Source organism: Lepus europaeus, chromosome 18 (assembly GCF_033115175.1).
Source record: "Lepus europaeus isolate LE1 chromosome 18, mLepTim1.pri, whole genome shotgun sequence".
In the NCBI taxonomy this organism is placed as follows: Eukaryota; Metazoa; Chordata; class Mammalia; order Lagomorpha; family Leporidae; genus Lepus; species Lepus europaeus.
Window position 1 is genome coordinate 41028963 of NC_084844.1, and position 27931 is coordinate 41056893.

At 43.9% G+C, this 27931-nt stretch overlaps 1 protein-coding gene across 1 annotated transcript in view; it reads left to right on the top strand.

The window, feature by feature from the left end:
* The window catches only part of MYO1D (myosin ID), a 353018-nt gene that overhangs the window by 141974 nt on the left and 183113 nt on the right, over positions 1 to 27931 (top strand). Inside the window, exons 14-15 of the mRNA XM_062216283.1 lie at positions 231 to 363; positions 21571 to 21737. Of these exons, the coding sequence (XP_062072267.1) occupies positions 231 to 363; positions 21571 to 21737 (300 nt within the window). The remainder of the gene's footprint in view (positions 1 to 230; positions 364 to 21570; positions 21738 to 27931) is intronic.

Below are 27931 nucleotides of genomic sequence, written 5' to 3' on the forward strand. Positions count from 1 at the left end.
GTGTGCTGTAGCATGGAAGATTCTTGATTGGTAAAGCAGTTAGGTCATGGCACTTCAAGCATAATTCTTTTGGGTGGAATCATTTTACCAAGGAAGAAATAGAAAGGCCCTCTGCGAGTTCTTTCTGCAGTCTGGTTGTGAACTTCAGGATAGAGTCCAACAGGAGAGTTTTGGGCTTTTTTCCCAGTTTATTTGAACGTGACATCTGAATTGCTCTCTGTGCCTCTCAGTTCGAATCCGGTACTGAAGAACATGTGGCCGGAAGGCAAACTGAGCATAACAGAGGTGACCAAGCGCCCACTGACTGCCGCCACCTTGTTCAAGAACTCCATGATTGCACTGGTTGACAACCTTGCGTCAAAGGTAATTATTTCCTTTTCTTAAAAACCCATTTTAACTTACAGATGTCCCTCTTGATGTGTGTTTCATTACAGAGAATGTGTACGATTTGCTTTTTGGATAATTTAGGTAAACCAAAAATACAATAGAAAGTAGATGTTACACAATTTTCATTCCTGCTTTTCTTTGCTCTTTTTGCTTTTCCTTAAAATTGCCTGGGTAGAACAACTGTTTATGTCTCAGCCGAATGCTTTTCTTAAATTTGAGCTGTTTATTCCACTGTCGTGGTCAAGGGGAAAATCTTAATGAGATTTTAAGAACACATGAGGTCTAGCGTGCCTGACAAAATGAACTTTGGGCCTGTGCTGATGACAGGGCATGGAAAAAACAAAAACAAAACAAGTTAAATTGGAATAATGAGCCACCCACATATTGTGTTTGAAGACAAATGGCCAAAAGAGACTTTTATAAGAAAGTTTGGTGTGTAAGTGTTGTCCTTGGGCTGTTTTAAACAGTGGAAATAGAAATCTGTATTGTTGACAGTTATTTCTGCTTTTTATTGTTCCTTTGAGGTCTAATGCTGTTTGATTAACTATAGTCTGTTTCCTTTTTTTATTTTCTTCTTTAAGAACAGATTTCGACCCTTAACTGCTGCTGTTGACAAGTGTGATAAATTAGGCAGCACCCTGGGACTCATTATTTTTAGTTCCTTCATTTTTACCTTTCTCTTCCGGTGCACTTCTGATACATTTTCTTCTTCCTTATTACCCATTGTAAAAAAAAAAAAAAAAAATCTGCTTCCTCTCTAAGAATTCACATCGATAGCGTTTCTGGTTACTTCACTGAGGATAAATGAGGCAGCGGCCATAAGGACGCATTTGCTGAGTAGCTTTCTATTTCTGTTCACGACTCTGGCCTCAGGTGACGGCCCGTGGCTCTATACGTCAGCTTTGTCAGCTCACACCCCAGAAAGGCAGCCGAAAGCACACTGGTGCCAAAGACTGGAGTACCTGTGAGGGCCTTCCCTCCATATCTCAGCTTCTCTGCATATCACCATCAACCCGCCTCACCCAGCAAGAACCAGCGTGAGCCCAGAAGGCAGGCGACACAGGGAATGGAATTGAATGCTGAGGTTTTCCAACATTTACTTAACTAGAAAAAAGAATCGTTCTTGTGTTTTCTAAAGCTGGTAGTTAACTGTGGCTTAAAAAAAAATTCTAGAGCCTTCTATAATTTCTGGATCAGGAATTGCATTTAGCTTCTAATAAAAGAGATCCCCAAATTAGTGACTTCAGCAAGAAAGACATTCATTTCCCTCCTGTAAGTGAAGTGCCAGAGAAGGCATGCCAGGGCTGGTGCCAGGGCTGCTGCGGACCCAGGTGCCTTCTGTCTTTCTGCTCTCCCGTCCTGGTGCTTCACCTCTGACCCCTAGTCCAAGGTGGCCGCTGGGGCTTCCTCCCTTTTAAAGAGACTTCCTGGAAATCTCACACAACATTCCAGCTCTAGCCCATTTGCTATATATAGTTGCCAAGGAAGCTGGGAAATGCATTTTTATTCTGGTTAGCATTGAACCAGCTGGAAATATGAGTTCCATTTCAAAGTGGGAAAAGGATACTGTATACAAGGTAGGCAAGTAACCGGGCAGTGTCTGTACAGCTCCCCCACTGTGTGCATGGAAGCAAGGAAGGGAGGGCAGAAGCAGAGACAAGCAGAAGAGTGGGGACGCTTACCAGTGCAGTAGCAGGGCAGGAAGCAGTTAGAAGCAATGAAAAACTGATACTCAGAAAACCCAAAATAATAATAGAAAAAAATCTAAATAATGGAATGCGCCATCAGTGTAAATAGCCTAAACAACTAGCTCTGTGTCGCCTGAAGGGGGCGCATTGTGTGACAAGCACTGTGCAGAGAGCTCCAAGACAAAGAGGTGGATAGAGAGTTATCAAAGCAATGTTAATGTGAGAGAAAACAGAATTTAAGAAAAAGAATTGTTAATTCTTCTTTAGTATTATTAATAACAAAATAAAAATACCCAAGAAGTAAAACCATGTTGAACTAGATACCTAACAATGTACAAACCCTATAACCAAAAGAAGAGCCTGAAAAAAATGAAAGGCCCAATTGACACATCTGCAGCCTGAGTGGGAAATTTTAAACCAGCTGCAGAAACTCGTAGATCAAGCAGACAGAAACATTAGTGAGAATGTGGAAGCTTTGAAAACCAAATTTAAACTTTATGTAATAGATCAAAAGAACCCTTATACCAAGGGAGTAAGATATATATATATATATATATATATATATATATATATTCCTTTCAAGTATACATAGAACATTTTCAAGAACTGACCACATGTGAGATCACAAAGGAAGTCTCAGCCATTTTTGAAAGAAGATATTTACAGATACATTTCCCTTCCTCAATGCAAGTTTGAAAAAAAAAAAATGAAGCAGGCCCTGGTAGACAGCAATGATGGCTCAAGTAATTGGGTCCCTGCCACCCCAGGTTGGAGACTGAATTGAGTTCCTACCTCCCAGCTGTGGCCCTGGTCCAGGCTCAGCTCCAGCCATTGCAAACTTTTGGGAGTGAACCAGCCAATAGGAGCAAGTGTTGCTCTCCCTCTGCCCTCCTTTATCCTCCCCTGCCTTCCTTCACTTCCCCTCCTGTCCTCTCTCCCCTTTCCCCTCCCCTCTCCCTCTCTGCCTTTCAAATAAATAATTTTTTAAAAGATATAATTTTTAAATAAATGTACTTGGAAACTTTTTTTAAATGCTCTCCTAAGTAACTCATAGGTTGAAGAGGCAGTCATATTGAAATTTCAAGACATTTGGAACTGCTTGACAAAGAATTCATCAGAACTTGTAAGATCTTATTAAAGTAACCCACTTACTGTGTCTTTATAAAATAACAAGGAATACAAAAAGTAAGTGGGTTAAGTTCGGCTCAGGAAACCAGAAATGGGAACACTAAAGAAAACCTAAAGGAAGAAGTCAGAAAACAATTTTTAAATAGTGAAAATTTAAAAGAATAGAAAAATCAAACATGTGTAACCAAACAATAAAACTGATAAAGAAAAAGTACTATCATTAGCAGAAATAGGTGGGATAGGTGCTTGTCTTCACTCAAGAAAGCAGTCAGGCGTGAGACAAGAGCAGTGGCGAGCAAGGTAGCAAGGTTCAGCGGGTAGGGCATTGTCAGCACAGGTGGGCCCTGCAGACAAAATCAGAGACAGCACCTGGCCGTTCAGACTGGGGTGGGCAAGGACATGTGGTTGATGGAGAGAACACACCCGACATGCCAGGCGGTGCCTCAGTGAAGTCCAGAGAGCCCATCTGTATCCAGACCATGGCTCATAAGGGAACGGGCTCCATTTCTTGCCACCGCGTCTCCCCCTGCTCCCTCTCCTGGACAATGGTTTGCTGAGTGTGCTGCAGGTGAAATTCCTCCCAAGGTGTTCCTGCCCAGGGCTACCAGGCTGGGTAAGCCACTGGGTGCTGAGCAGAGAGGATTCTCCTGGGGTGCCTTCCTTGGGGCAGGGGAGAGGCTGGGACCACCTACAAAGTTAGAGGGGTATGGGCAGGCCTTTGTAGTGTGAGATACTGGGTTGCTTCCCCAGTGTGCGACCCAGGCTGCTCCATTCCTCTGCATGGCTGCTTTGTTTCCTTGGGTCCCTCACACACACGGGCTGATCTCTGACTTCCTCCCTAACATTATGAATGAAAAGGACGACAGTGGAACAGCTGTATGTCAGTACCTTTGAAAATTTAGTTTTCTGGAAAAGTGTGCTAAAAAATCAATGCTAGAAGATCTGAATAAGCTTGTGACCTTGAAGATTCCGAATCACCCATCAGAAGTCCACCCTCACCCAGCTCAGCCAAGGGCACCAGGACAGATGGTTGCAGATAAATGGTGTAAAACCCCAGGAGCCCGTGATCTCCATCACAGGCACACTGTTGTGAGGACTAGGGACAGCGGGAGCCTCTACCTGACTCTCCTGGGAGAATTCCACATTATTATAGGATTAATATGAGAAAAAATACAGGTCAGTCTAATCTAGGAACACGGAAGGAAAGATTTTAACACATGTGAATTATGCAATTTCTGGTAAACGAGGTGCCCACTGCAGCCAACTGAAAACAACTGGATTGTTGAGTAAAATTCATTTGAGCCGACTGCTCGAATGAAGCCGGGAACTAACACAAGTGAGGGATATGCAAGCCAGAGGCTGTGTGAACATGAGGTTCACTTAGCAAAGGGGAGAAAGTTGTTGGAACCCTAAAGCTGCCTTTTACCCTGTGGGGGTTTGCCAGCAGTAGCGAGCTTTGCGTGTAATTATTTGAGTCTGGGTCCAGGGTCTACCCAAAGTAGGATGTCTGGTAGGAGAGCTGGACACAGATGCTGCCACACCGCTGTGCAGGGGGCTTCTGAGGGCTCCACCTAGAGTGACCTGGAAATGATGCCTCTCCATAGCAAGGCTGCCGGCTTGTTCCCTGGCACTGAGCCCGGGCTGTCAGCTGGGAGACTAATATCTCCTGAGAATGTGTCACCGTAAGCCGCATTTCCCCGTTCGCAGCCCCAATTGGCAAGCCTCAGGCCAGCGATCTGGTGGAGAGGGCCAGGCCTTGGTTGCCCCCAGGTATCTGAAGTAAGCAAACACAGATGTTGTTCTCTCGAGAAAATCACTTTCCTACACAACTGTGTAGAAGTCCCACAGACGCAGTTCTGAGGAAGGTAAGCAGCTCGCAGTGAGGAATCGCCACAGGATGCCGTGCAAGAGATCAACCCACACATCAGACAGGTGGTATGGACCCCGAAAGCTGCCAACACCGCGGTGATCACGAACGGTAGCCTCAAGACCTGATAATGAGAGAAACAGCAAGCCAGGGGACAGAAATAAAAACCAAATGACTAAAATCAAAAACTCAGTGCAGGCCTTCTGCACAGTGGTTAAGACAGTGCGTGGAATACCCACATGGCCTAAAAGTTCCTGATTCGAGTCCTGGTTCCCCTTCTGAGTCCAGCTTCCTGCTCGTGTGCCCCTGGGAGACAGCAAGTGATTGCCCTAGTGGTTTGGTTCCTGCCACCCCGCTTGGAAGAGCCAGGTTGAGTTCTGAGTTATTGGCTTTGGCCTGGCTCCTCCCTGGCTGTTGTATGCATCTGGGGATTGAACCAGCAGATGGAAGATCTCTTTCTCTCTCTGCCTTAAAAATAAATACCAAATAAAATATAAAAGTAAAGACTTAGTGAGTAAGTTCAATATCAGTTTAAGCAAAACTAAAAATAGTGAAATAAAGATAAAAATTAAAGCAATCATTCAGAATTCTACCTAGAGAGACAAATGAAACACCTAAAAGCAACAATAAGTGACACAGAAGATAGAATGAAAAGATTGGACATGCATCTAGTCAGAGTCATGGAAGAGAGAATGGGCAGAGCAATATTTGGAGAAATAATTGCTGAGGATCTCAAGAATGTTGAAAGAGGGGCTGGCGCTGTGGCGTAGCAGGTGAAGATGCTGCCTGCAATGCCGGGCACTGATTGTCCCTGCTGCTCCACTTCCAGTCCAGCTCCTTACTAATGTGCCTGCAAGAAGCAGCAGAAGATGGCCTAAGTGCTTGGGCCCTTGTAGCCACATGAGAGACCTGGAAGAATCTCCTGGCTCCTGGCTTTGACCTGGCCCAACCCTGACCATTGCAGCCATCTGGGGAGTGAAGCAGTAGATAGAAAATCTCTCTCTGTCTCTCCCTCTCTCTATGTAACTCTGACTCTCAAATAAATGAATAAATCTTAACCCAAAAATGTTGAAAGATACCACTCAACAGAATCAGGAATCCCAGTGCATCCCAAATTGGAAAAATTAAAAGAAATCTACATGTGGCAGCTAGTGGACATCCCAGAACATCGAAGACAAAGAAAGTATCTTGAAAGCAGCCAGAGGGAAAAAAACAGATTAGCTTCAAAGGAATAACACTTAAGCTGAGAAAAAGAGCTATAAACCAAATTTTATACTCAGAGAATATATACTTCAAGAACAAAGGCACAATAAGGAGTCTTTCTGGAAAAGAAAAGCTGAGGGAGTCTTACTAACCTTAGGACTTCACTAAAGGAAATTCTGAAGAATATACTTCAGGCATTAGGAAGAATATACTAAATGAAAGTGTGAAATGCAAAAAGATTGGTTAATATGTGGATGCACATCAACTCGCTCTGTAATATCCTATAGGATTAAAAATAAAGAGTAGCATCAGGGACCGGCATTGTGGCCAGCATTCCATATTGGAGCACCAGTCTGAATCCTGGCTGCTCTGCTTCCAATCCAGCTTCCTGCTAATCTGCTTGGGAAAACAGTAGAAGATGACCCAAGTGCTTGGGGCCCCACTACCCATGTGGGACATCCAAATGGAGTTCCTGGCACCTGGCTTCAGCCTGACCCATACTTGGCTATTATGACCATTTGGGGAGTGAGCCAGGACATGGAAAATATATTCACTCATTCATTCATTCTCTCTCCTCTCTTTCTCTCTCTCTCTTTCTCCCTCTCTCTCCCTTGCTTTCTCCCTTGCCCCCTCTCTCTCTTTGCCTTTAAAAAAATAATAAAATCTTTTTTAAAAAAAAAGATTAGAATTAGATAGCATGACAACAATAGCATCTAAATTGGAAAGGTGAGTAATTTTAATCAAGTGTTTTAGATCTTAGCTTCTTAGGAAACGAATAAAAACACAGCTTAGCTTTCATTTCTGATGAGTTAAAAATACATGTAAAGGAGCAGGGGTTTGGCCTTGTGATTAAGATTCCCCAGCCCACACTGGAGTGCCTGGGTTCAATATTCACTCCATTCCCAAGTGCAGCTTCCTGCTCATGCAGACCCTGGCAAGCAATGGTGATGGCACAAGTGAGTGGGCACCTGCTGCCCACCTGGGAAATCTGGACTGAGTTCCTGGCTCCCGGCTTCAGCCCCAGCCAGGGACCCTGTTGTACATTTGGGGAGCAAGCCAGCAGACAGGAGCTCAAGTTCTCTATTTCTTTGCCTCCCAAATATGCCTATTAAAACTTTCTAGTGAGATCCTTAAGAGTGGAAGAAGAAGTCATAAATGCTCAACAGGTTGTGGGGGCGGGGGCCAGATTAGGAGAAAAATCACCCTAAATAGTGCCAGAGCCAGGAGACAAAAGAACACCAGAGTAAATGGTGACGGCAGAAGTAAACCCAAATACATGAGTAAAAACTGTCAGATCATAGACAAAGAATCCAGATAGTGACAGTGTACTGGTGATGTCTGAACATGAGGAAACAGAGAGTTGGAGGTTGAAGCCTCTATCAGACGAATTCTTCATCCTGTTTCAGCAATGCAGTAATTAGCCCAGTGAGGGGCTGCAGCCCTGAGGAGCCGGGTCTGCCTTTCCCTTGTACTCCCAGATTTAGCCATTCAGGATTCCTGACCAAAGCACAGCCCCTCCTCCCACGTCCTGAGTTCCAACCTCCACCCACCCAGCCTGCCCAGCCTCACTAGGATGGAGGATCGGAGGTGGGCTCGCAGTCGCGTCTCAGAAGCAGCTCTGGAGGCCGGGTTCACCCAGGTTTTGGTGGTCGTGGACTGGCTCTCCTCACTATCTTACATGTCATGGTGATGCATCCCCTCATGCATCTGGCCCCTCTGTCTTAGGGGAAAGTTGCGATCCCTGGTCTCCCTCACCCCTCAGGGTCCACACAAGGCTTCCAGTGCGTGTCTCCTCTGAAGTTAGACAGTGGATTCCATTAGTTTTCTATGCCTCTGGGTACCTGTTAAAGCACTAAAACAGATGGTCCTTAAGGTATTGAGTGAACTTGAATTTGCTTTTGTTCTAGCTGACAGTCCAAAGCAGGTTAAATAGATGTATATTTAAATACTATGTCCCAGCTCATACATGTATGTACACACCTCAGTATACTTTCACAGATGACATTTTCCACATAAGAGAGAGGGAGAGGCAGATTAAGAAGTTAAAGAGAATAAGATCACTATTAACTTTTGCAGTTTAACCTTTGTAAGGCATGCTGTATTTGTCAAATTTAGGATTTCTTAGGCTTAGTCAGTCTGGCTATTTATAAATGAGAGAGGAGGCGGCATTTATAAGACAGAATGCTGATTAAATATAGAGAAAGTATTCCCACTGGATTCCTTATCCAGAGACATGTATATCTCTAGGCAGGATGAAAGGGTTTTCTCCACTCCTTGCCCAGCCACTGCTGGCTCACCCTGTGTTGCCACTTCCTGTGCATGGTCTCTCTAAACAGGACAAGTAAAATTCCATTCAGTCAGTTTCTGTTTAGTTTATGTGCACTACACAAATGAGGCCTCATACTCAGAGTGCTTTGCCTACATGATTTGATCAGTTGTTCAGTTCAAAATATTTTCAGTTCCCATTGTGGTTTCCTTTTTGACCTGGGGTCATTAAGAAGTACATTTCTTAATTTTAAGACACACTAATTTTTCTAATCATCTTTTTGCTCTTGATTTCTGTCCTAGTCTTATTGTACCATAGAACATACTCTGTAATTTCAGCCCTTAGAAATTTGTTGAATTTGTTTTATTCATACATGGTGTGCACATTTCAACATAATTTGCATGCAGTATTCTATACAAGTCAGTTAGATCAAATTTGCTAATCATTTTTTTAATTAAACTTTTATTTAATGAATATAAATTTCCAAAGTACAGCTTATGGGTTACAATGGCTTCCCCCTCCCAAAACTTTCCTCCCACCCACAACCCTCCCCTTTCCCGCTCCCTCTCCCCTTCCTATCACATCATGATTCATTTTCAATTCTCTTTATATACAAAAGATCAGTTTAGTATATATTAGGTAACGATTTCAACAGCTTGCCCCCATATAGCAACACAAAGTGAAAAAAAAAAATACTGTTGGAGTACTAGTTATAGCATTAAATAAGAGTGTACAGCACATTAAAGACAGAGATCCTACATAATATTTTTTTAAAAAATTAATTAATTTTCTATGCCATTTCCAATTTAACACCAGGTTTTTTTTTTTTTCATTTCCAATTATCTTTACATACAGAAGATCGATTCAGTATATAATTAGTAAAGATCTCATCAGTTTGTACCCACGCAGAAACACAAAGTGTAAAAATACTGTTTCAGTACTAGTTATAGCATCACTGCACATTAGACAACACATTAAGGACAGATCCCACATGGGATGTAAGTACACAGTGACTTCTGTTGCTGACTTAACAATTTGACACTCCTGTTCATGGCGTCAGTAATCTCCCTAGGCTCTAGTCATGAGTTGCCAGGGCTATGGAAGCCTTTAGAGTTCGCTGACTTTGATCTTATTCCGATAGGGTCACAGTCAAAGTAGAAGTTCTCTCCTCCCTTCAGAGAAAGGTACCTCCTTCTTTGATGGCCCCGTTCTTTCCACTGGGATCTCACTCACAGAGATCTTTCATTTAGGTCTTCTTCTTTTTTTCTTTTCCATGGTATCTTGGCTTTCCATGCCTACAATACTCTCATGGGCTCTTCAGCCAGATCCGAATGCCTTAAGGGCTGATTCTGAGGCCAGAGTGTTGTTTAGGACATCTGCCATTCTATGAGTCTGCTGTGTATCCCACTTCCCATGCTGGATCTTTCTCTCCCTTTTTGATTCTATCAGTTAGTATTAGCAGACACTTGTCTTGTTTGTGTGATCCCTTTGTTTCTTAGACCTATCCATGCCATCGAATGTGAACTGAAATTGATCACTTGGACTAGTGAGATGGCATTGGTACATGCCACCTTGATGGGATTGTATTGGAATCCCCTGGCACATTTCTAACTCCATCATTTGGGGCAAGACTGATTGTGCATGTCCCAAATTGTGCATCTCCTCCCTCTCTTTTTCCACTCTGAAATTTAACAGGGATCACTTTTCAGTTAAAATTTAAACACCTAAGAATAATTGTGTGTTATTTACAGAGTTCAACCACTAGTACTAGAACAACAACAACAACAACAAATACTGAAAAGGATAAAGTATTACATTGTACATCTAGAGTCAGGACAAAAGCTGATCAGGTCATTGTTTCTTATAGTGTCCATTTTACTTCAACAGGTTTCCCCTTTGGTGCTCAGTTGTCGCCGATCAGGGAAAACAAATGATATTTGTCTCTTTGGGACTGGCTTAATTCACTCAGCATGATGTTTTCCAGATCCCTCCATCTTGTTGCAAATGACTGGGTTTCATTGTTCCTTACTGCTGTATAGTATTCTATGGAGTACATGTCCCATAATTTCTTTATCCAGTCTACTGTTGATGGGCATTTGGGTTGGTTCCAGGGCTTAGCTATTGTGAATTGAGCTGCAATAAACATTAATGTGCAGATGGCTTTTTTATTAGCCACATTAATTTCCTTTGGGTAAATTCCAAGGAGTGGGATGGCTGGGTTGTATGGTAGGGTTATGTTCAGGTTTCTGAGGAATCTCCAGACAGACTTCCATAGTGGCTTAACCAGTTTGCATTCCCACCAACAGTGGGTTAGTGTCCCTTTTTCCCCACATCCTCTCCAGCATCTATTGTTGGTAGATTTCCGAATGTGAGCCATTCTCACCGGGGTGAGGTGAAACCTCATTGTGGTTTTGATTTGCATTTCTCTGATTTCTAGTGATCTTAAACATTTTTTCATGTGTCTGTTGGCCATTTGGATTTCCTCTTTTGAAAAATGTCTATTGAGGTCCTTGGCCCATCTCTTAAATGGGTTGTTTGTTCTGTTGTTGTGGATTTTCTTGATTCTTTGTAGATTCTGGTTATCAACCCTTTATCTGTAGTATAGTTTGCAAATATTTTTTCCCATTCTGTCGGTTGCCTCTTCACTTTCCTGACTGTTTCTTTTGAAGTACAGAAACTTCTCAATTTGATGCAATCCCAAATGTTAATTTTGGTTTTGACTGCCTGTGCTCCTGGGGTCTTTTCCAAGAAGTCTTTGCCTGTACCTATATCTTGCAGGGTTTCTCCAATGCTCTCTAATAATTTGATGGTTTCAGGTCGTAGATTTAAGTCTTTAATCCACGTTGAGTGAATTTTTGTGTAAGGTGAAAGGTATGGGTCTTGCTTCAAGCTTCTGCACATGGAAATCCAATTTTCCCAGCACCATTTATTGAATAGGCTGTCCTTATTCCAGGGATTAGTTTTGGATCTTTGATCAAATATAAGTTGGCTGTAGATGTTTGGATTGATTTCTGGTGTTTCTATTCTGTTCCATTGGTCTATCCATCTGTTTCTGTACCAGTACCATGCTGTTTTGATAACAACTGCCCTGTAGTATGCCCTGAAATCTGGTATTGTGATGCCTCCGGCTTTGTTTTTGTTGTACAAGATTGCTTTGGCTATTCGAGGTCTTCTGTGTCTCCATATGAATTTCAGCATCATTTTTTCCAGATCTGAGAAGAAGGTCTTCGGTATCTTGGTTGGTATTGCATTGAATGTATAAATTGCTTTTGTGAGAATAGACATTTTGATGATATTGATTCTTCCAATCCATGAGCATGGAAGATTTCTCCATTTTTTGGTATCCTCTTCTATTTCTTTCTTTAAGGTTTTGTAGTTTTCATCGTAGAGATCTTTAACGTCCTTGGTTAAGTTTATTCCAAGGTATTTGATTGTTTTTGTAGCTATTGTGAATGGGATTGATCTTAGAAGTTCTTCCTCAGCCGTGGCATTGCCTGTGTATATAAAGGCTGTTGATTTTTGTGGATTGATTTTATATCCTGCTACTTTGCCAAACTCTTCGATGAGTTCCAGTAGTCTCTTAGTAGAGTTCTTTGGGTCCCCTAAATAAAGAATCATATCATCTGCAAAGAGGGATAGTTTGAGTTCTTCCTTCCCAATTTGTATCCCTTTAATTTCTTTTTCTTGCCTAATAGCTCTGGCTAAAACTTCCAGAACTATATTGAATAGCAGTGGTGAGAGTGGGCATCCCTGTCTGGTACCAGATCTCAGCGGAAATGCTTCCAACTTTTCCCCATTCAATAGGATGTTGGCCGTGTGTTTTTCATATATTGCTTTGATTGTATTGAGGAATGTTCTTTCCATACCCAGTTTGCTTACAGTTTTCATCATGAAAGGGTGTTGTATTTTATCAAATGCTTTCTCTGCGTCTATTGAGAGAATCATATGGTTTTTCTTCTGCAGTCTGTTAATGTAGTGTATTATGTTGATTGTTTTGCGGACGTTGAACCATCCTTGCATACCAGGGATAAATCCCACTTGGTCTGGGTGGATGATCTTTCTGATGTGTTGTTGCATTCTATTGGCCAGAATTTTATTGAGTATTTTTGCATCTATGTTCATCAGGGATATTGGTCTGTAATTCTCTTTCAATGCTGCATCTTTTTCCGGTTTAGGAATTAAGGTGATGCTGGCTTCATAGAAAGAATTTGGGAGGATTCCCTCTTTTTCGATTGTTCTGAATAGTTTGAGAAGAATTGGAGTTAGTTCTTCTCTAAATGTCTGGTAGAACTCAGCAGTGAATCCGTCTGGTCCTGGGCTTTTCTTTGTTGGGAGGGCCTTTATTACTGTTTCAATTTCTGTGTCAGTTATGGGTCTGTTTAGGTTTTCTATGTCTTCCTGGCTCAATTTAGGTAGGTTGTATGTGTCCAAGAATCTGTCCATTTCTGATAGATTTCCCTGTTTGCTGGCATACAAGTCCTTGTAGTAATTTCTGATGATTCTTTTTATTTCTGTGGTGTCTGTTGTTATGTTTCCTTTTTCATCTCTGATCCTATTGATTTGGGTCTTTTCTCTTCTTTTTTTAGTTAGTTGGGCCAATGGGGTGTCAATTTTGTTTATTTTTTCAAAAAACCAGCTCCTTGTTTGGCTGATTTTTTGTAATGTTTTTTCGATTCAATCCTGTTGATTTCTTCTTTGATTTTAATTATTTCCCTTCTTCTACTGGGCTTGGGTTTGGTTTGCTGCAGATTTTCTAGATCCTTGAGATGACTTGAAAGCTCATCTATTTGGTGCCTTTCCAACTTCTTGATGTAGGCACCTATTGATATAAACTTTCCTCTTAACACTGCTTTTGTTGTATCCCATAGGTTTTGGTATGTTGTGCTGTTATCCTCATTTACTTCCAGAAAATTTTTGATTTCTCTTTTAATTTCTTCTATGACCCATTGTTCATTCAGGAGCATGTTGTTCAATCTCCATGTGTTTGCACATGTTCTGGGGATTCCCGAGTTGCTAATTTCCAATTTCATTCCTTTGTGGTCTGAGAAGCTGCATGGTATGATTCTAATTCTTTTGAATTTGCTGAGACTTGCTTTATGGCCTAGTATGTGGTCAATCCTAGAGAAGGTTCCATGTACTACTGAGAAGAATGTAAAGTCCTTAGATGTAGGATGAAATGTTCTGTAGATATCTGTTAGATCCATTTGGGCTATAGTGTCATTTAAATCTGCTGTCTCCTTGTTGATCTTCTGTTCTGTTGATCTGTCTATCTCTGAGAGTGGAGTATTGAAGTCCCCCAGTACTATTGTATTGGGGTCTAAGTCTCCCTTTAAGTCCCTTAACAAGTCTTTTAAATAAGCTGGTGCCCTGTGATTAGGTGCATATACATTGATAATTGTTATATCTTCCTATTGAATGGATCCCTTAATCATTAAATAGTGCCCCTCTTTGTCTCTCCTGACAGTTTTTGTGGTAAAGTTTATGTTGTCCGATATTCAGATGGCTACGCCCGCTCTTTTTTCATTTCTGTTGGCATGGTATATCTTTTTCCAGCCTTTCACTTTCAGTCTGTATGGATCATTGTTGGAAAGATGAGTTTCTTGTAAGCAGCAAAAAGATGGGTTTTGTTCCTTAACCCAATCAGCCAATCGGTGTCTTTTAACTGGACAGTTCAAGCCATTAACATTCAATGTGACTATTGAGAAGGAGTAACTTTGCCCTGCCATTTGCCAAAGATATTTTCTAATATCTGGTTTGAGATTCCTGTGATCTTTTGCTGTGAGGTTTCCTTCCTTTACCTTCTTTCATATTGGTTACCGTGTTTCTGTATGTAACACATCTTTAAGCATCTTTTGCAGGGCTGGACGAGTGGCGACAAATTCTTTCAATTTCTGTTTGCTGTGAAAGGTCTTTATTTCACCTTCATTCACAAATGAGAGCTTTGCAGGATATAATATTCTGGGCTGGCAGTTTTTCTCTCTTAGTACCTGGGCTATGTCTCGCCATTCCCTTCTAGCTTGTAGGGTTTCTGATGAGAAGTCAGCTGTAAGTCTAATTGGAGATCCTCTGAGAGTCATCTGGCGTTTCTCTCTTGCACATTTTAGGATCTTTTCTTTGTGTTTCACTGTGGTGAGTTTGATTACGACGTGTCGTGGTGAGGATCTCTTTTGATCATGTTTATTAGGGGTTCTATGAGCTTCCTGTACTAGGATGTCTCTGTCCTTCTCCAAACCTGGGAAATTTTCTGCTAGTATCTCACTAAAAAGGCCTTCTAATCCTTTCTCCCTTTCCATGCCTTCAGGAACTCCTAGAACCCGAATGTTGGGTTTTTTAATAGTATCCTGTAGATTCCCGACAGTATTTTTTAGATTTCTGATTTCTTCTTCTTTTCTTTGATTTGACTGTTTCCTTTCCTGTTCTCTGTCTTCTAATTCTGATATTCTCTCTTCTGCTTCACCCATTCTGTTTTTAAGGCTCTCTAATGTGTTTGCCATTTGATCTATTGAGCTCTTCATTTCATTGTGGTTTTTTGTCACTATCTCAGTTTCATGTTCTACTAGTTGTTTCATTTCATTTTGATTCCTCCTTAATATTTCATTTTCACGGGAGAGATTTTCTATCTTGTCCATTAAGGATTTCTGTAGTTCAAGAATTTGTTTTTGAGAACTTCTTAATGTTCTTATCAATTTTTTGAGATCTGCTTCTTGCATTTCCTCTATCTCTTCATCTTCATAATCTTGCATTGGCGTGTCTTTCTCATTTGGGGGCGTCATAGTGTCTTCCTTGCTCTTGTTACCTCGGCTTCTATGTTTGTTGTTTGGCATGTTGGAGATAATTTATGGTGGTTTTTTTTTTTTTTCTGTGTTTTTTTTTTCTCGTTATACTATGCCTCTAAGTGAGCTGTCTGCTTTGTTGGATCCTTAGGGGCTGTGATGGGTGTGGCCAGAGAGCTATGCTTGATTCTTCAGGTTTAAGGCTGTGCAAAGAGTGACTCTCCCAGATTGCTCACTCCCTTGCTCCTTGCTGGATCGCTCTCTCTCTCTCTCTTTTTTTTTTTTTTTTTTTTTTTTGACTCAGTTGGGAGTGAAGTTGAGGGTAGTTGAAATCTGGCCTCTGTGAGTATTCGTTTGATCTACCCCTGGGACCACACAAAGAGTTTATGCAGCCCTCAATGTGTTCTCGAGTTTTGCTAAAGTTACTGAGTTTGGCTGCGCTTTACATATGTAAAATCGCGGTGCTCTTTGTTTTGCTTGGTGAGTGAAGGGAGAGGCCTCTGTTCCCCCCCCCCCCCCAATGTCTCGGGTTTCTGAGGTCTTTGTCTTACCCTCCTCCGTTGGTTCCCGCGCTGGTGAGATTCTGTGGCTCATCTCCCGCCGCTCGGCTCGTCTCCCGCGGTTGGTTTTCCACGCGGTGGGTTCCCTGTAGGTCCTCTGTGTCACATCCACTGGATCCGGAAGCGTTTCCTCTGCAGTTTTTTTCTTGAGTCTTTTCCTGAGGCTACAGTAATTCCACTTTTATGAAACTTTATTTTCCCAAACTATGGCACACGTCCTCACTATCCGCCATCTTGGCTCCGCCCCCTGAAATTTGCTAATCATATTCAAATTTTCTATATCCGCACTAATTTATTGTGTCAGTGTTAAAAGGTATTATGTTAAAATCTACTTTGATTCTGAATATTTCTGCTCATACCTTCAATTTTTGTTTAGAGAACTTTTACTTAGAGAATTATTAGGTTCATTTAAGTTAGACCTGTCAGTTATATCATCAAACATCTCTCTCTCTTTCCATGGTGCTTTTTGCCTTAGTCTGCTTTGCGTGACCAATACAGCTGTACCCACTTTTCTCTTTGGCTGGTTTGGCATGGTATGCTTTCAGGCTTCCTATAGCCTCATGTTTCAAGTGTGTGTCTCCTAACTAACATAAGTAATGTTACATTGTCTGTATTTTTCAAGTCCTTTCTGACAGTCCTTGCCTTCTGAATAAATCATGGTCCATTTATTTTACAGTAGTTACTGTATGTTTCATTTAAACCAATCATCTTGTTAGTACTTTGTATTTGATTTTTCCCTTAGAAAGAAAAGCTGGGCAGGGGTAAACAGAATTCTTCTCCTTCTGCTGGGCAACTGAACCTCAGTTAAATTTCTAGCTCTCTGTCCAAGCAGCCTAGTAAGATGTAACAAGTGTCCACTCAGCAGATTGTTTATAGTTAAAAAAAAAAAATAGAAACTATCCCTGTGGGGGAATTGCATCTAGACTGGGAGAAGATCACAGTCTGGATGACACACATTAGGCTTGCCTGAGCTCGGTGAGCCTTGCACTAGGCATGCCCTTTGTGGGGACCCTGCAACAGAACCTATCGAGTTGTTGGAAGAGCGCTCGATGGCTTGAGTGAGACAGGAGGCTTTGAAGCCAAGGACGCCTCCCACACCTGCCCAGTGGGAGTCTCACCTCCAGGCCCCCTGGCTGTCAGCTGAGTGCTGTGTGGACCGCCTGCTGGCACACCCTGTTCCTGGCCTTCTGAGGAAATCAGTGCCAAATGTGGTCTCTGAGTCTTGAGACAGAACGTTTATCTGGATCTAGGAAGGCACCATTCCCCTCCCAGTGTTAGAATGATTTTTAAAATTATTTCTTCCCTTCATGATTTTAGATGATTTATACCTTAATATTGTTTCAGGGGTTACTTGGCTTGTTTCAATACCATTCTTGAATATAAAAATATAATATTATTCAATATTTTTACCTCCTCCTTGGACAGCACCAGGCCAATAAAACATTTTAATGTCCTTTAACCTCCTCCCAATCTACATACTATTTTGATCATGTATTTTAATTATGTACTTTTCACACACAAATATGTATAACTGTATACAGTTTCATTATGTAATATGTATATCCAGTAAGACATTATTTTTGTTGTTGTTAGGTATGGTCAGTGTCTATTTAGATCTATTCACTCATTTTCACTTCTGCTGTCCTCTTCCTTTGTCACTGACCATTCATGTTACAGGTACCATTTTCTTCTGCCTGAGCTTATTTGAGATCTGACAAGTTTTGTTTACCCAGAAGCATGTCCTATACTGTTTTTTCATATTCTAGAATAATATGTTTTCAGGTGTGAGATTCTGGGTTGGCATTGTTGTTCAGCACTTCCCAGATACTGATCCTTTGTCTTCTGGACTCCACAGTGTGTTTTGAGAAGTCAGCTGTCACTCCGTTTATTGCTCTTTAAAGTGATCTGCTTTTTCTCCTCTGGCAATTTGGCTTGCACAAATTCTATTTTGATACGCCCAAGTGTTGAATTTTTTTTAATGTGGCTGGTGTTTGTTAGACCTCTTCAATTGATAGGTTGATTGTTTAAAAGATATTTATTTATGTATTAGAGCGCGTGAGAGAGAGCACACTACCATTCATTGGTTCACTCACTAAATGCCCTTCTAGCCAAAGCCAGAGCCTGGGGAATTCAATCCAGGTCTCCTATGTGGATGAAAGAAACCCTACACCTTGTCATCACCCTGCCCCCAGGGTCTGCATTGGCAGGAAGCCAGAGTTGGGATCTTGAGGTGTTTATGGAACCCAAGCACTCCAGTCAATGCAGGATGCAAGTGTCCCAGCCCAGCAACCTGACCACTGGGCCACACGCCTACTCCTGGGGCCAGACACCCACTCCTGGGGCTTGATCTTTTCTTTTTATCCAATCCGTTTTAGGAAGCTCTTGGCTATTATCTCTTCAAATATTTCTTTCCCTCTGTTTCTTCTCCTTTAAGGCTCCAGTTATATGTATATATTTTTTATTTTGTTCTGAATAGTACACTTAGAAAATTTTTATAGAAATAATTAGCAGCCCAAATCTATGCCGTATCTTTATAGGGAAAATTTACTTTTGCTTCTTCGGGGCATCTAGGAGCACCAGTACTCCACATTAGCTATTCCAGTTTCAAGGACTGAAGTGGAGCTGTGATCCCTGTGGAGGATCTGGACTCAGAGTGGGAGGGGTTTGGCCATGGCCACCTCCTTTTCAGAACCTAATCTGTAATCTCTTCTCTGTCCCACTAGCCCCAAGAAGCTGTCAAACCACTACTCTGCACCCACCCACAGCTCCGGAGCTGGCAGATTCCCCCAGGGCCCTCTCAGGCCAGAGCTGCCCTTCTCCCTGAGTGCTGGCCCAGTATTTCCCCACTGTCTTGTTAGCTTTCCAGCGCCTTCAGGCAACGGCTTTGTGTGTTCTATGTATTCAAGTTATCACCGGCATGGATGTTGGTTTAAATGGCCTTGTTGGTCACTGCTCCAAGTGGAGACTCTCATACCATAAGTAGTCAGTAGCAGAGACGCCTGGGATTCTGTGCAGTGCTCTCTCTGTTAGCCTGGCACCAGCGCATGCAGGCTGACCTGGGAGCATTTCGATCTTCACTCCTCTCGGGATGACTTCATTTGTTCACCAAGCAGTGAAGACCCTGTATTCCAGGGAACGTGCCCAAAGTCCTCACTTGCCCATCCGATGGTGTTTGTTTTGAATGTATTATAAGCCCTTTTTAAAGATGAGCTACCATTGCTCCCCATGTAAATGTGCCAGAACAGATCTACATTTGACATGGGATGCTGCTCATGTACCATAATGATACTGAGCTTAACTATATAAGAATGTAATGTCCAAGCCAAAGGTTGGTGTCCCAAAATACTCACAGGGAAGAGGAGCCAGTTATCTACCAATACCCAATAAAGTATTCTACAGCGTGGGTCTTAAAACAACAGCAAAAACAGTTCCCATTTCTCATGAGTCACTGGGTCGACCAGACAGTTCTTTGGCTGGGCTCACCTCTGCTTAGCAAGTGGCTGCAACCAGCTGGGGCTGGGTGGTCTTCGGCGGTCACTCAAATGCCCTGGCTGATAGAAAATATTTCTTTACCTCGTCTTTCATCCTGGGCCACGAGGGCACAGCTTCTCACAGCCGCATCTCCGGGAGTAACCGGTGTCACTTCTGCAGAGTTGTATTGCCTACAGCGAGTCACAGGGGCAGCCCAGAGTCAAGGCGCGGGGCAGAGAACCCACTCCTAGCGGAGGGGCTGCAACCCAGCTGTGCTTGTGCTCGTCCTTCTTCCACACACAGCGAGGTGCAAAGGACAGATGTGCCGGGCAGAGCCACCGTCCCTCACTCTGCACTCTAGCCCTTGACACCAGTTAGCTGTCACGATTCAACTCAGTCGTGACACCAACCCCAGAGTTAGCATCCCACATGTTGAAGGGCAAGGCCCCAAATAAGACTACCCTTAATTCACAAGTGGGGTCCCCAAGACACTGAGATACAAAGTAGGGACTCCCGTGACCCCCCCCCCAAATTGGATAACTTGCTAGAATGATGTACAGAACTGAGGAGAATGCCATCCTAAGGATTAGTTTGTGGAAAATACAAAAGAGTGGCCAGATGCAGAGAGAGCCAGAGTGACAAGGTTTGGAAGCAGGTCCAAGCACAGCAGCTTTTGTCCTCACGGAGCCACGGTGCACATGAATGTGTCCACCTCCCAGGAACCTCTCTCAAGCCTCGGTGTCCTGAGTTCCCATCAGGGCATCACTATAAAAGTGTGACTGGGGAAACCATTGGCTGCAGGACTGAACTCAGCCTGCAGCCCCCAGCCTCGCCCGAAAATGCAGCCCCTGATCTGAAACTACCTAGGAGCCCAGCCGCGAGCACCTTGGTAGCATAACCAAGACTCTCTTGCCACTGAGGAAACTCCAGAGGTTTTCCAAGATCTGTGCCAAAAACCAGAGGCATATCTATCTGCATGCTAAATAGACAACTGGCGCGTCCCTTCACAGGGGTTGAAAAGTGCTATTCTGTTCAAAATGCAAGTAAACTCAGTCTTCAAGCTTCACCTCTTAAATTATTTACCACTCCTTTCCGCCTCTATCCCTCAGCGGAGCTCAAAACTGCCGAATTTAACTACTGAGAGCTCTGTATCTTGATTACAGTGCCTCTGTGTATCTGATAGATTACAGATTCAGAGAAGAAAAAGGAACTCTTGAAGCTTATAAGAAGGGCACATTTAACCTGATGGATTCATCCAATTATTTATTCATTCTTCAGTGTATCAGGTGCATGCCAAGCACAATTTTATATTTAAAAGGAGTTATGATCTAACGTGTCATATAAGACTTAATTGGCACACAAGGAAGGATTACTAGTGGGCTCTTTCATAGAATCACTGATGCCTACAGGTGCTTTTGTAGCTTCTCTCCTCACCCATAAAGTTTAATCCCTTTGCAAAAACCCAAATGAGGGGCGGGTGTTTAGCCATTAAGATACTGCATATCAGGGGACCTGTGTTTGATAACCCTGACTCCAGCTTCCTGCCAATGCAGATCTCCTGGGGAGAAAGCAGGTGACAGTTCAGATTGTCTCTGCCAACCATTTGGGCAACCTGGATTGAGTTCCCAGCTCTTGGCTTCAGTCTGGTGCAGCCCTGGCCATTGCAGACATTAGAGGAGTGAGCCAAAGAATTTTTTATAGAAGTTAGTTTTTGTTTATGATATACTCTACTAAAATTTTTATAAAAATAAATTCATTTCTTAAAATTCCCTGAAATTAAGCATACAGTTATTTTTAGAGCCCAAGTTGCTGTGACATGGACAACAGTAAGAACAACAATACTGGCTGACACAGAAGGCACACCTGCTATGTTGCAGAGCTGCCGGCCGCCTTTCTCCACTGCCTTCACTTCTCCAGTGACTCGCAGAGTGTTTCCATCAGGGCCCCAAACTTGGAGTTCACATGTCTCAAGTTTTCAGCCCCTTGCCCACTCTCTTTCCTGCTATTCCTGGTGAATCCTGAAACACAACAAAGGAAAATTTTAGCTTGAGAGCTTCTAACCATGAATGGAAGGGGAAAAGGAAGCACAACTCCCTTACTCAGGAGTATGTGCTCAACAAAGTAGAGGCCCTGAGTGTCATCTGCCACAGTGAATGCCGGTTCCACATCAGGGTGCGTGGTCTGGGCTTTCTCCACTGAACTCACACAGGCTGATGTGTCTCCCCAGGAACCTTACTACGTGCGCTGCATCAAACCCAACGACAAGAAGTCCCCGCAGCTGTTTGATGAGGAGCGCTGCCGGCACCAGGTGGAGTACCTCGGGCTCTTGGAGAACGTCCGCGTGCGCCGTGCGGGCTTCGCCTTCCGCCAGACTTACGAGAAGTTCCTGCACAGGTGGGCCCTGCACGCGTGGCAGGTGGGCCGTGAACGCTGGCAAAGGAACCGGGGTTGAGGTGGGGGAGGCCTCTGGCCTGGTTAGGACGCCTGTGTACCGCATTCCAGTGCCTGGGGTCAAGTCCCAGCCTGATTGAGTGCAGACCCTGGGAGGCAGCAAGTGTGGGTCCCTGCCACCCACTGGGAGACCTGCGTGGAGTGCCAAGACCTGGCTGTCATCATGGGCATTTGGGGAGTTAACCAGTACATGAAAATCAATGTCTTTTTTCCTTTATTTCTCTCTTTCTGTCCCTCTATTTCTGTCTCTCTTTCTCCCCCCTCCCTCTGTGTGTGTGTGTGTGTGTATCTCTGCCAAGTACATCAATGAATTGAGGAAATCACAAATATGAAGCACTCCTAGAACCAACAGCAGTCCCTGAGTTTATGATTTATGGGCTGTGGAAAACACTAGGCAAGTGTGGCCATCATTAGTATAGCAGAAAGAACACAAATTTAAAGTCAAGTCTGGGTTGAAATCCCAGCTCTGCCTTTCCTTTGCTACGTAATCTTGGGCCGGGAATTTAATTCATTTGCCTTTGTTTTCTGCATTTTTAAAATGTGTTTAGTATGAACTCATAAGACTGTTTTTGAGATGATTAAATGAACCTAAGTCAAAAGACTTGGTTCCTGGCACATCACATTCAGTTAATGCTACTTATCATTACTGGTATTAATAATTAGTGTAATAGTAAAACATTAAGAAGTTAAGCCTGAAGGTCTTTAAATTAATCTACCTGGTGTGAATTCTAACTTGGCCATTTTTAATTTGTGTCACCTTGGATAATCTCAGAATCTTCCCATGTCTCAATCTCCTCATGTATAAAATAAGAATAATAATTACTGTGGAAGGTTGCTAACTGATTAAATGAAAGGATATGTGCAAAGCAGTTAGAATTGTACCTGGTATAAAGTAATGACTCAAAAGTATAAGATATAAGTTTTTCTACGTTGCTAATTTGTTAATGATAATGAGAGTTGGCAACTGGAAATCGGGGAATATTTTAAATTTCAACTATTTTAAAATACTTTTTTTGGCGTTTCCTATATTCTAGATTGTAAATTCCACAAAAAAAATGAAAGTAACTATATAAAATTATAAACCAGAAAATTCAGATACTTTGGTTGATTGACAGAAGAGATGCTAAGGAGGAACAGTGGTGAGGATCCAGCCACACAGAGGCCACAGAAAAGAGCAGCTGGAGGTGGAGGGCAGTGGGGGAAAAGCCGTGCTGTGGTGACGAGAGTGGCACGTTGGGGACCAAGTGCAGTGCAGCTTGGAGGATGCTGAGTGAGGGGGTCATGGTCAGTATGAGATGAGGTCAGAGAGATGGCCAGAGCCCACAGCATGTTGAACTTGACAGTGAGACTGAAGCATTTAGATCCTGACTAGGTGTGATAGAAAACCCTGGTTGGGTTGTAAGATCACAGTCTTGTGGCTATCTTTTTCTCTTTTCTTTCTTTCTTTTTTTTATTTTTTATTTTTTGACAGGCAGAGTGGACAGTGAGAGAGAGAGACAGAGAGAGAAAGGTATTCCTTTTCCGTTGGTTCACCCCCCAATGGCTGCTGTGGCCAGCGCACCACGCTGATCTGAAGCCAGGAGCCAGGTGCTTCTCCTGGTCTCTCATGCGGGTGCAGGTCCCAAGGACTTGGGCCCCTCCACTGCCCTCCCAGGCCACAGCAGAGAGCTGGACAGGAAGAGGAGCAACCAGGACAGAATCCAGCACTCCGATCGGGACTAGAACCGGGTGTGCTGGCGCCACAGATGAAGGATTAGCCTATTGAGCCGCAGTGCCAGCCTTGTGGCTATCTTTAGAGACATGGTGGCTGCTGGGTGGATAGAAGGCTAGGGGATGTTGTGGGATGCTTTTGCAGGAGACCAGGAGAGATGACCTCAAGAGAATACCTTATGAAAAGGTGATTGCAGATAGAAGAGGGGCAGGCAGAAGGCTTCAGGGATAAGTCAACATGACCACTTGCGAATGGGTTGGCTCTGAAGAGACAGGAGTAAGGAGTGAAGGGTGACCAGTTGGTTTTGGCTTGAGCTTCTGGCTAAGAGGGAACCATTGACTGAGACAGCACTATGTCAAAGAAGTTTGAGGAGGACATGGAATGGGAGCACGGATGCAACTGAGGTTGTTCTCTTGACTTTGTAACCTGTGAAATGCCTTCCAAACATTTAGTGGAAGAGAAATAAGCTGTTATATACACATACCTGGAATGCTGGAAAGAAGTTCGGGCTGCAGGTAAGAGATTCTGGATTCATTATGATATAGATTACACATGAAGTCTTGAGACTGGGGGAAGATGGGAAGGGGAGGGGTCCAGGACACAAAGGAGCAAGCAAAGAGATGAGAAGGAGCAATCCCTAAGGTAGAAGAAAGGCCAGAAGAGGGTTACCAGCACAGGAGCCAAGAGAAGGTGGCGTCTCAAGGAGAAAGATGTGGCACCATCCCAAAGATTGCTGTACCGTCATGTAAGACACAAGCAGAGGTGAGCCACTGGACTTGACAACACAGAGGTCAAAAGTATGGGCTGGAGCCTGACCTGAGCAAGAGGAAAACTGAAAGCGAAGACTTCAATGCCTTGTAGAAAGAAGGTTTCTGCTGTGGAAGGGAGCAAAGGAAAATGGAAAGAGGCGCTGGGCTAGGATGTGAGGTCTGGAGAGACAAGACCTTGTTGTCTGCAGGTAGGGATGAGTCACAGCAGGAGAAGCCCATGACACGGAGGGGGAGGATCGTTGAACTAATAACATCCTTGAGAAGGCAAGAGGATGGACGCCCAAACACGAATGGAAGGTTTGTCAGCCTTGGATGGGAACAGGAGACCATCGCCCATAGCTACAGGATGACAGCAAGGTGCGGAGTATGAGCTACCTGGCGCTCAGAACCCTCGCTGACAGCAAAGATGAACTTGGTCCTGTTGGCGTGCTTCCCTTTGCTCCGTGAAGCACGAGGCAAGGCCATGAGCTGAGAGCGAGGCTGAGGAGCAGCGGGACGGAGGGCTTGAGGGGAAACAAGAATACTCATTGGAGAGGGAGGACGCTTAGGTTTGTGTAGCGTTGCCTGTGGGAACTGCAGAGTGCTCACTTGTGATGTGAGGTTATAAACGCAAGGGAAGACCACCTAGCTCTGGTGGTTTTCTCTGCCCGTGTTCAGCCCTGTGCCGAAGTAAGAGACCGCACCAAAGGGAGACTCTGGCTTGAAATGAATAACACTTTATGGCATAATAGCCTGGAAAATTGAATTTTAATTTTACATTAATCAAACGGTTATGCTCAAAGCTAATCATTTTTCCTCGTTAAAATCACACGGTTCAAAATTGGAGGCTGTGTAATAGGAGTGGTTTCCATGAATTGAGATGTATTCATTCTGATTCTTAATTTCAGAACAGTGTTACATTATTAGAAAGATTTTTTTTTCATTAGAAAGATTTTGTGTCCATTGTTGTTGCCTGCAAAAGTCTAGCAATTGATCAGACATACAATCTATTTTGGGGTTGTCACCTGTAGGAAACCAGCAGGAGTTAAACATGAAACCAGTAGCATGGGAATGGGTAACCCCAGGGGCTGACCTGAAATGTATTTTCATGAGTCGCAGCAGAAGTTGAAGTAAAGAACAAGAAGCAAGCTTGATGTGGAGGGGACATGCACATCTTTACCCTGAGCTGAAGAGCTTAGGGTGTGTTTGTCTTTTGACTTGGAAGATGTGCTGGAACGGTTAGAACAGGTTTTCTTTTTTCTTTTTTTTTTTTTTTTTTTTTGACAGGCAGAGTGGATAGTGAGAGAGAAACAGAGAGGAAGGTCTTCCTTTTTGCCGTTGGTTCACCCTTCAATGGCCGCTACAGCTGGTGCATCTCACTGATCCGAAGCCAGGAGCCAGGTGCTTCTCCTGGTCTCCCTTGCGGGTACAGGGCCCAAGCACTTGGGCCATCCTCCACTGCCTTCCCGGGCCATAGCAGAGAGCTGGCCTGGAAGAGGGGCAACCGGGATACAGTCCTGTGCCCCAACCGGGACTAGAACCCGGTGTGCCAGCGCCGCAAGGTGGAGGATTAGCCTGTTAAGCCACGGCGCCGGCCTAGAACATGTTTTCTAATACTCATGCTAGAACAGAAAAGAGGAAACAAGCTGTGAGTTTCAAATAGGATGGTTTCCCGCAAGTTTCCATCTCCCGTTTCCACTCCAGAGCAGCCTCAAATAATTTAAAATATGTATGTTTAAATGCATAGCCACGCTACAGAACCTAGAATGGGTGTTTCACAGTGGACCCTAAAGATGTCAATCACCCTCCAAGAGAACCAGCAGCTAAGAAGACCCAAAAGGAACCTAAGGTCGCAGTTCTCAGCAAAGACTGGCTTGTGAGGCTGGAGCTGCCCCTGGGGAAGCCATCGCCCCTGCCCTGCCAAGGCTGCCGTGCTGGCCCAGACCAGGAGCCAGCTCAGAAGCTGCGTGGGAGATGGAGCTCATCTCACAGGAGCGCCAGCAGCAAAGCACAGAAAGCACAGGGAGGCACATGACGCAAACTGCGGCCAGGAGCTTGCCTGAACTGGAAGACAGTCATAAATCTGCAGACTGAAAGAAACCCTGACTGTAAAGCATATGAACTGGCCGGCATTGTGGCTCACTAGGCTAATCCTCCACCTGCGGCGCCGGCACACCGTGTTCTAGTCCCGGTCGGGGTGCTGGATTCTGTCCCGGTTGCCCCTCTTCCAGGCCAGCTCTCTGCTGTGGCTCGGGAGGGCAGTGGAGGATGGCCCAAGTGCTTGGGCCCTGCACCCGCATGGGAGACCAGGTGAAGCACCTGGCTCCTGGCTTCGGATCAGTGAGATGCACCAGCCGTAGCACACCAGCCGTGGCAGCCATTGGAGGGTGAACCAACGGCAAAGGAAGACCTTTCTCTCTGTCTCTCTCTCTTTCACTGTCCACTCTGTCAAAAAAGGAAAAAAAAAAAAAGCATATGAACTTAGGAAAACCAAAAAGTACGTTCTGGTCACGTTTACAGTGTTAGAGATGGGGGCCAGCACTGTGGTTTAGCAGGTAAAGCTGCCGCAGGTCATCCCAGCATCCCACATGGGCACCAGTTTGTGTCCCGACTGCTCCACTTCCTGTCAGCTCCCTGCTGAAGGCCTGGGAAAAGCAGCAGAAGACGGCCCAAGTGCTTGGGCCCTGGCACCCACTGATGCGTTTGGCTTCAGCCTAGTCCAACCCTGGCCATTTGGGGGAGTGAACCAGCAGATAAAAGATCTCTCTTTCTCCCCCTCTTTCTCTGTAACTTTGCCATTCAAAATAAATAAATCTTTTTAAAAAAAAGAGAGAGAGAGAGAGATAAAGAAAATAGCTCCCAAGAAAAAAGACGTCCAGGTTCTCATAGTGCTATGTGATGGAGTGGACAAAGGAGCAGTGTCTTCACGGTGGAGGGAAAGGAACTGTGTGCTTGCAGTTGTATTTCATGACAAACTACCTCTCAAGAGTGTGAGTAAAAGAAAAAAAGGCTTTTCTGATATATCTGGACTCTGAGAGTTTCTTATTCATAAGCTCTCCCAAAGAAATCTTCTAGAGGAAAAAAAAAAAACCTGAATCCTGAAGGGAAACATGGGGTGCAGAAAACGTGATATTAAACACATAAGTCAGTAACCCCTTTCTGTTCTAAGCACGTGTTGACGGTAAGGGGGTGGAGAAGGCTGTAGCAATAGTCCGAAGCTAAGATTGATGTGGGGGTGGGAAGTCAAGATAAAGTAAAGGCTCTTGTCCTGTTCACTGGCAAGGATGTAGATGATGATCAATGAAACATGAGAATACAGAGCTAACGAGTGCTGCCTCTATGAGGGGACCTACACCATCTGTGGAAGGGTGGGTGTCATGATGCGGCAGGTGAAGCTACCCACGTCCCATACCGTGGTGCCTGGTCAATCCTGGTTCCCCATCCACTGTCCAGCTTCCTGCTAAGGCTCACTGGGGGGCACCAGGTGACGACTCCAGTACTGTGCCTCTGCCACCCACATGAGTGAACTGCATGGAGCTGCAGGCTTCTGGCTGTGGCCTGCCCCAGGGAGTGAACCCGCAGATGGAGGATCTCTCTCTCAAATAAATGAAAATAAATAAAAATGTTTAAAAGTTCATGGGAAGTGCACATTATCTTCTGATTTCATTTTCCCATGA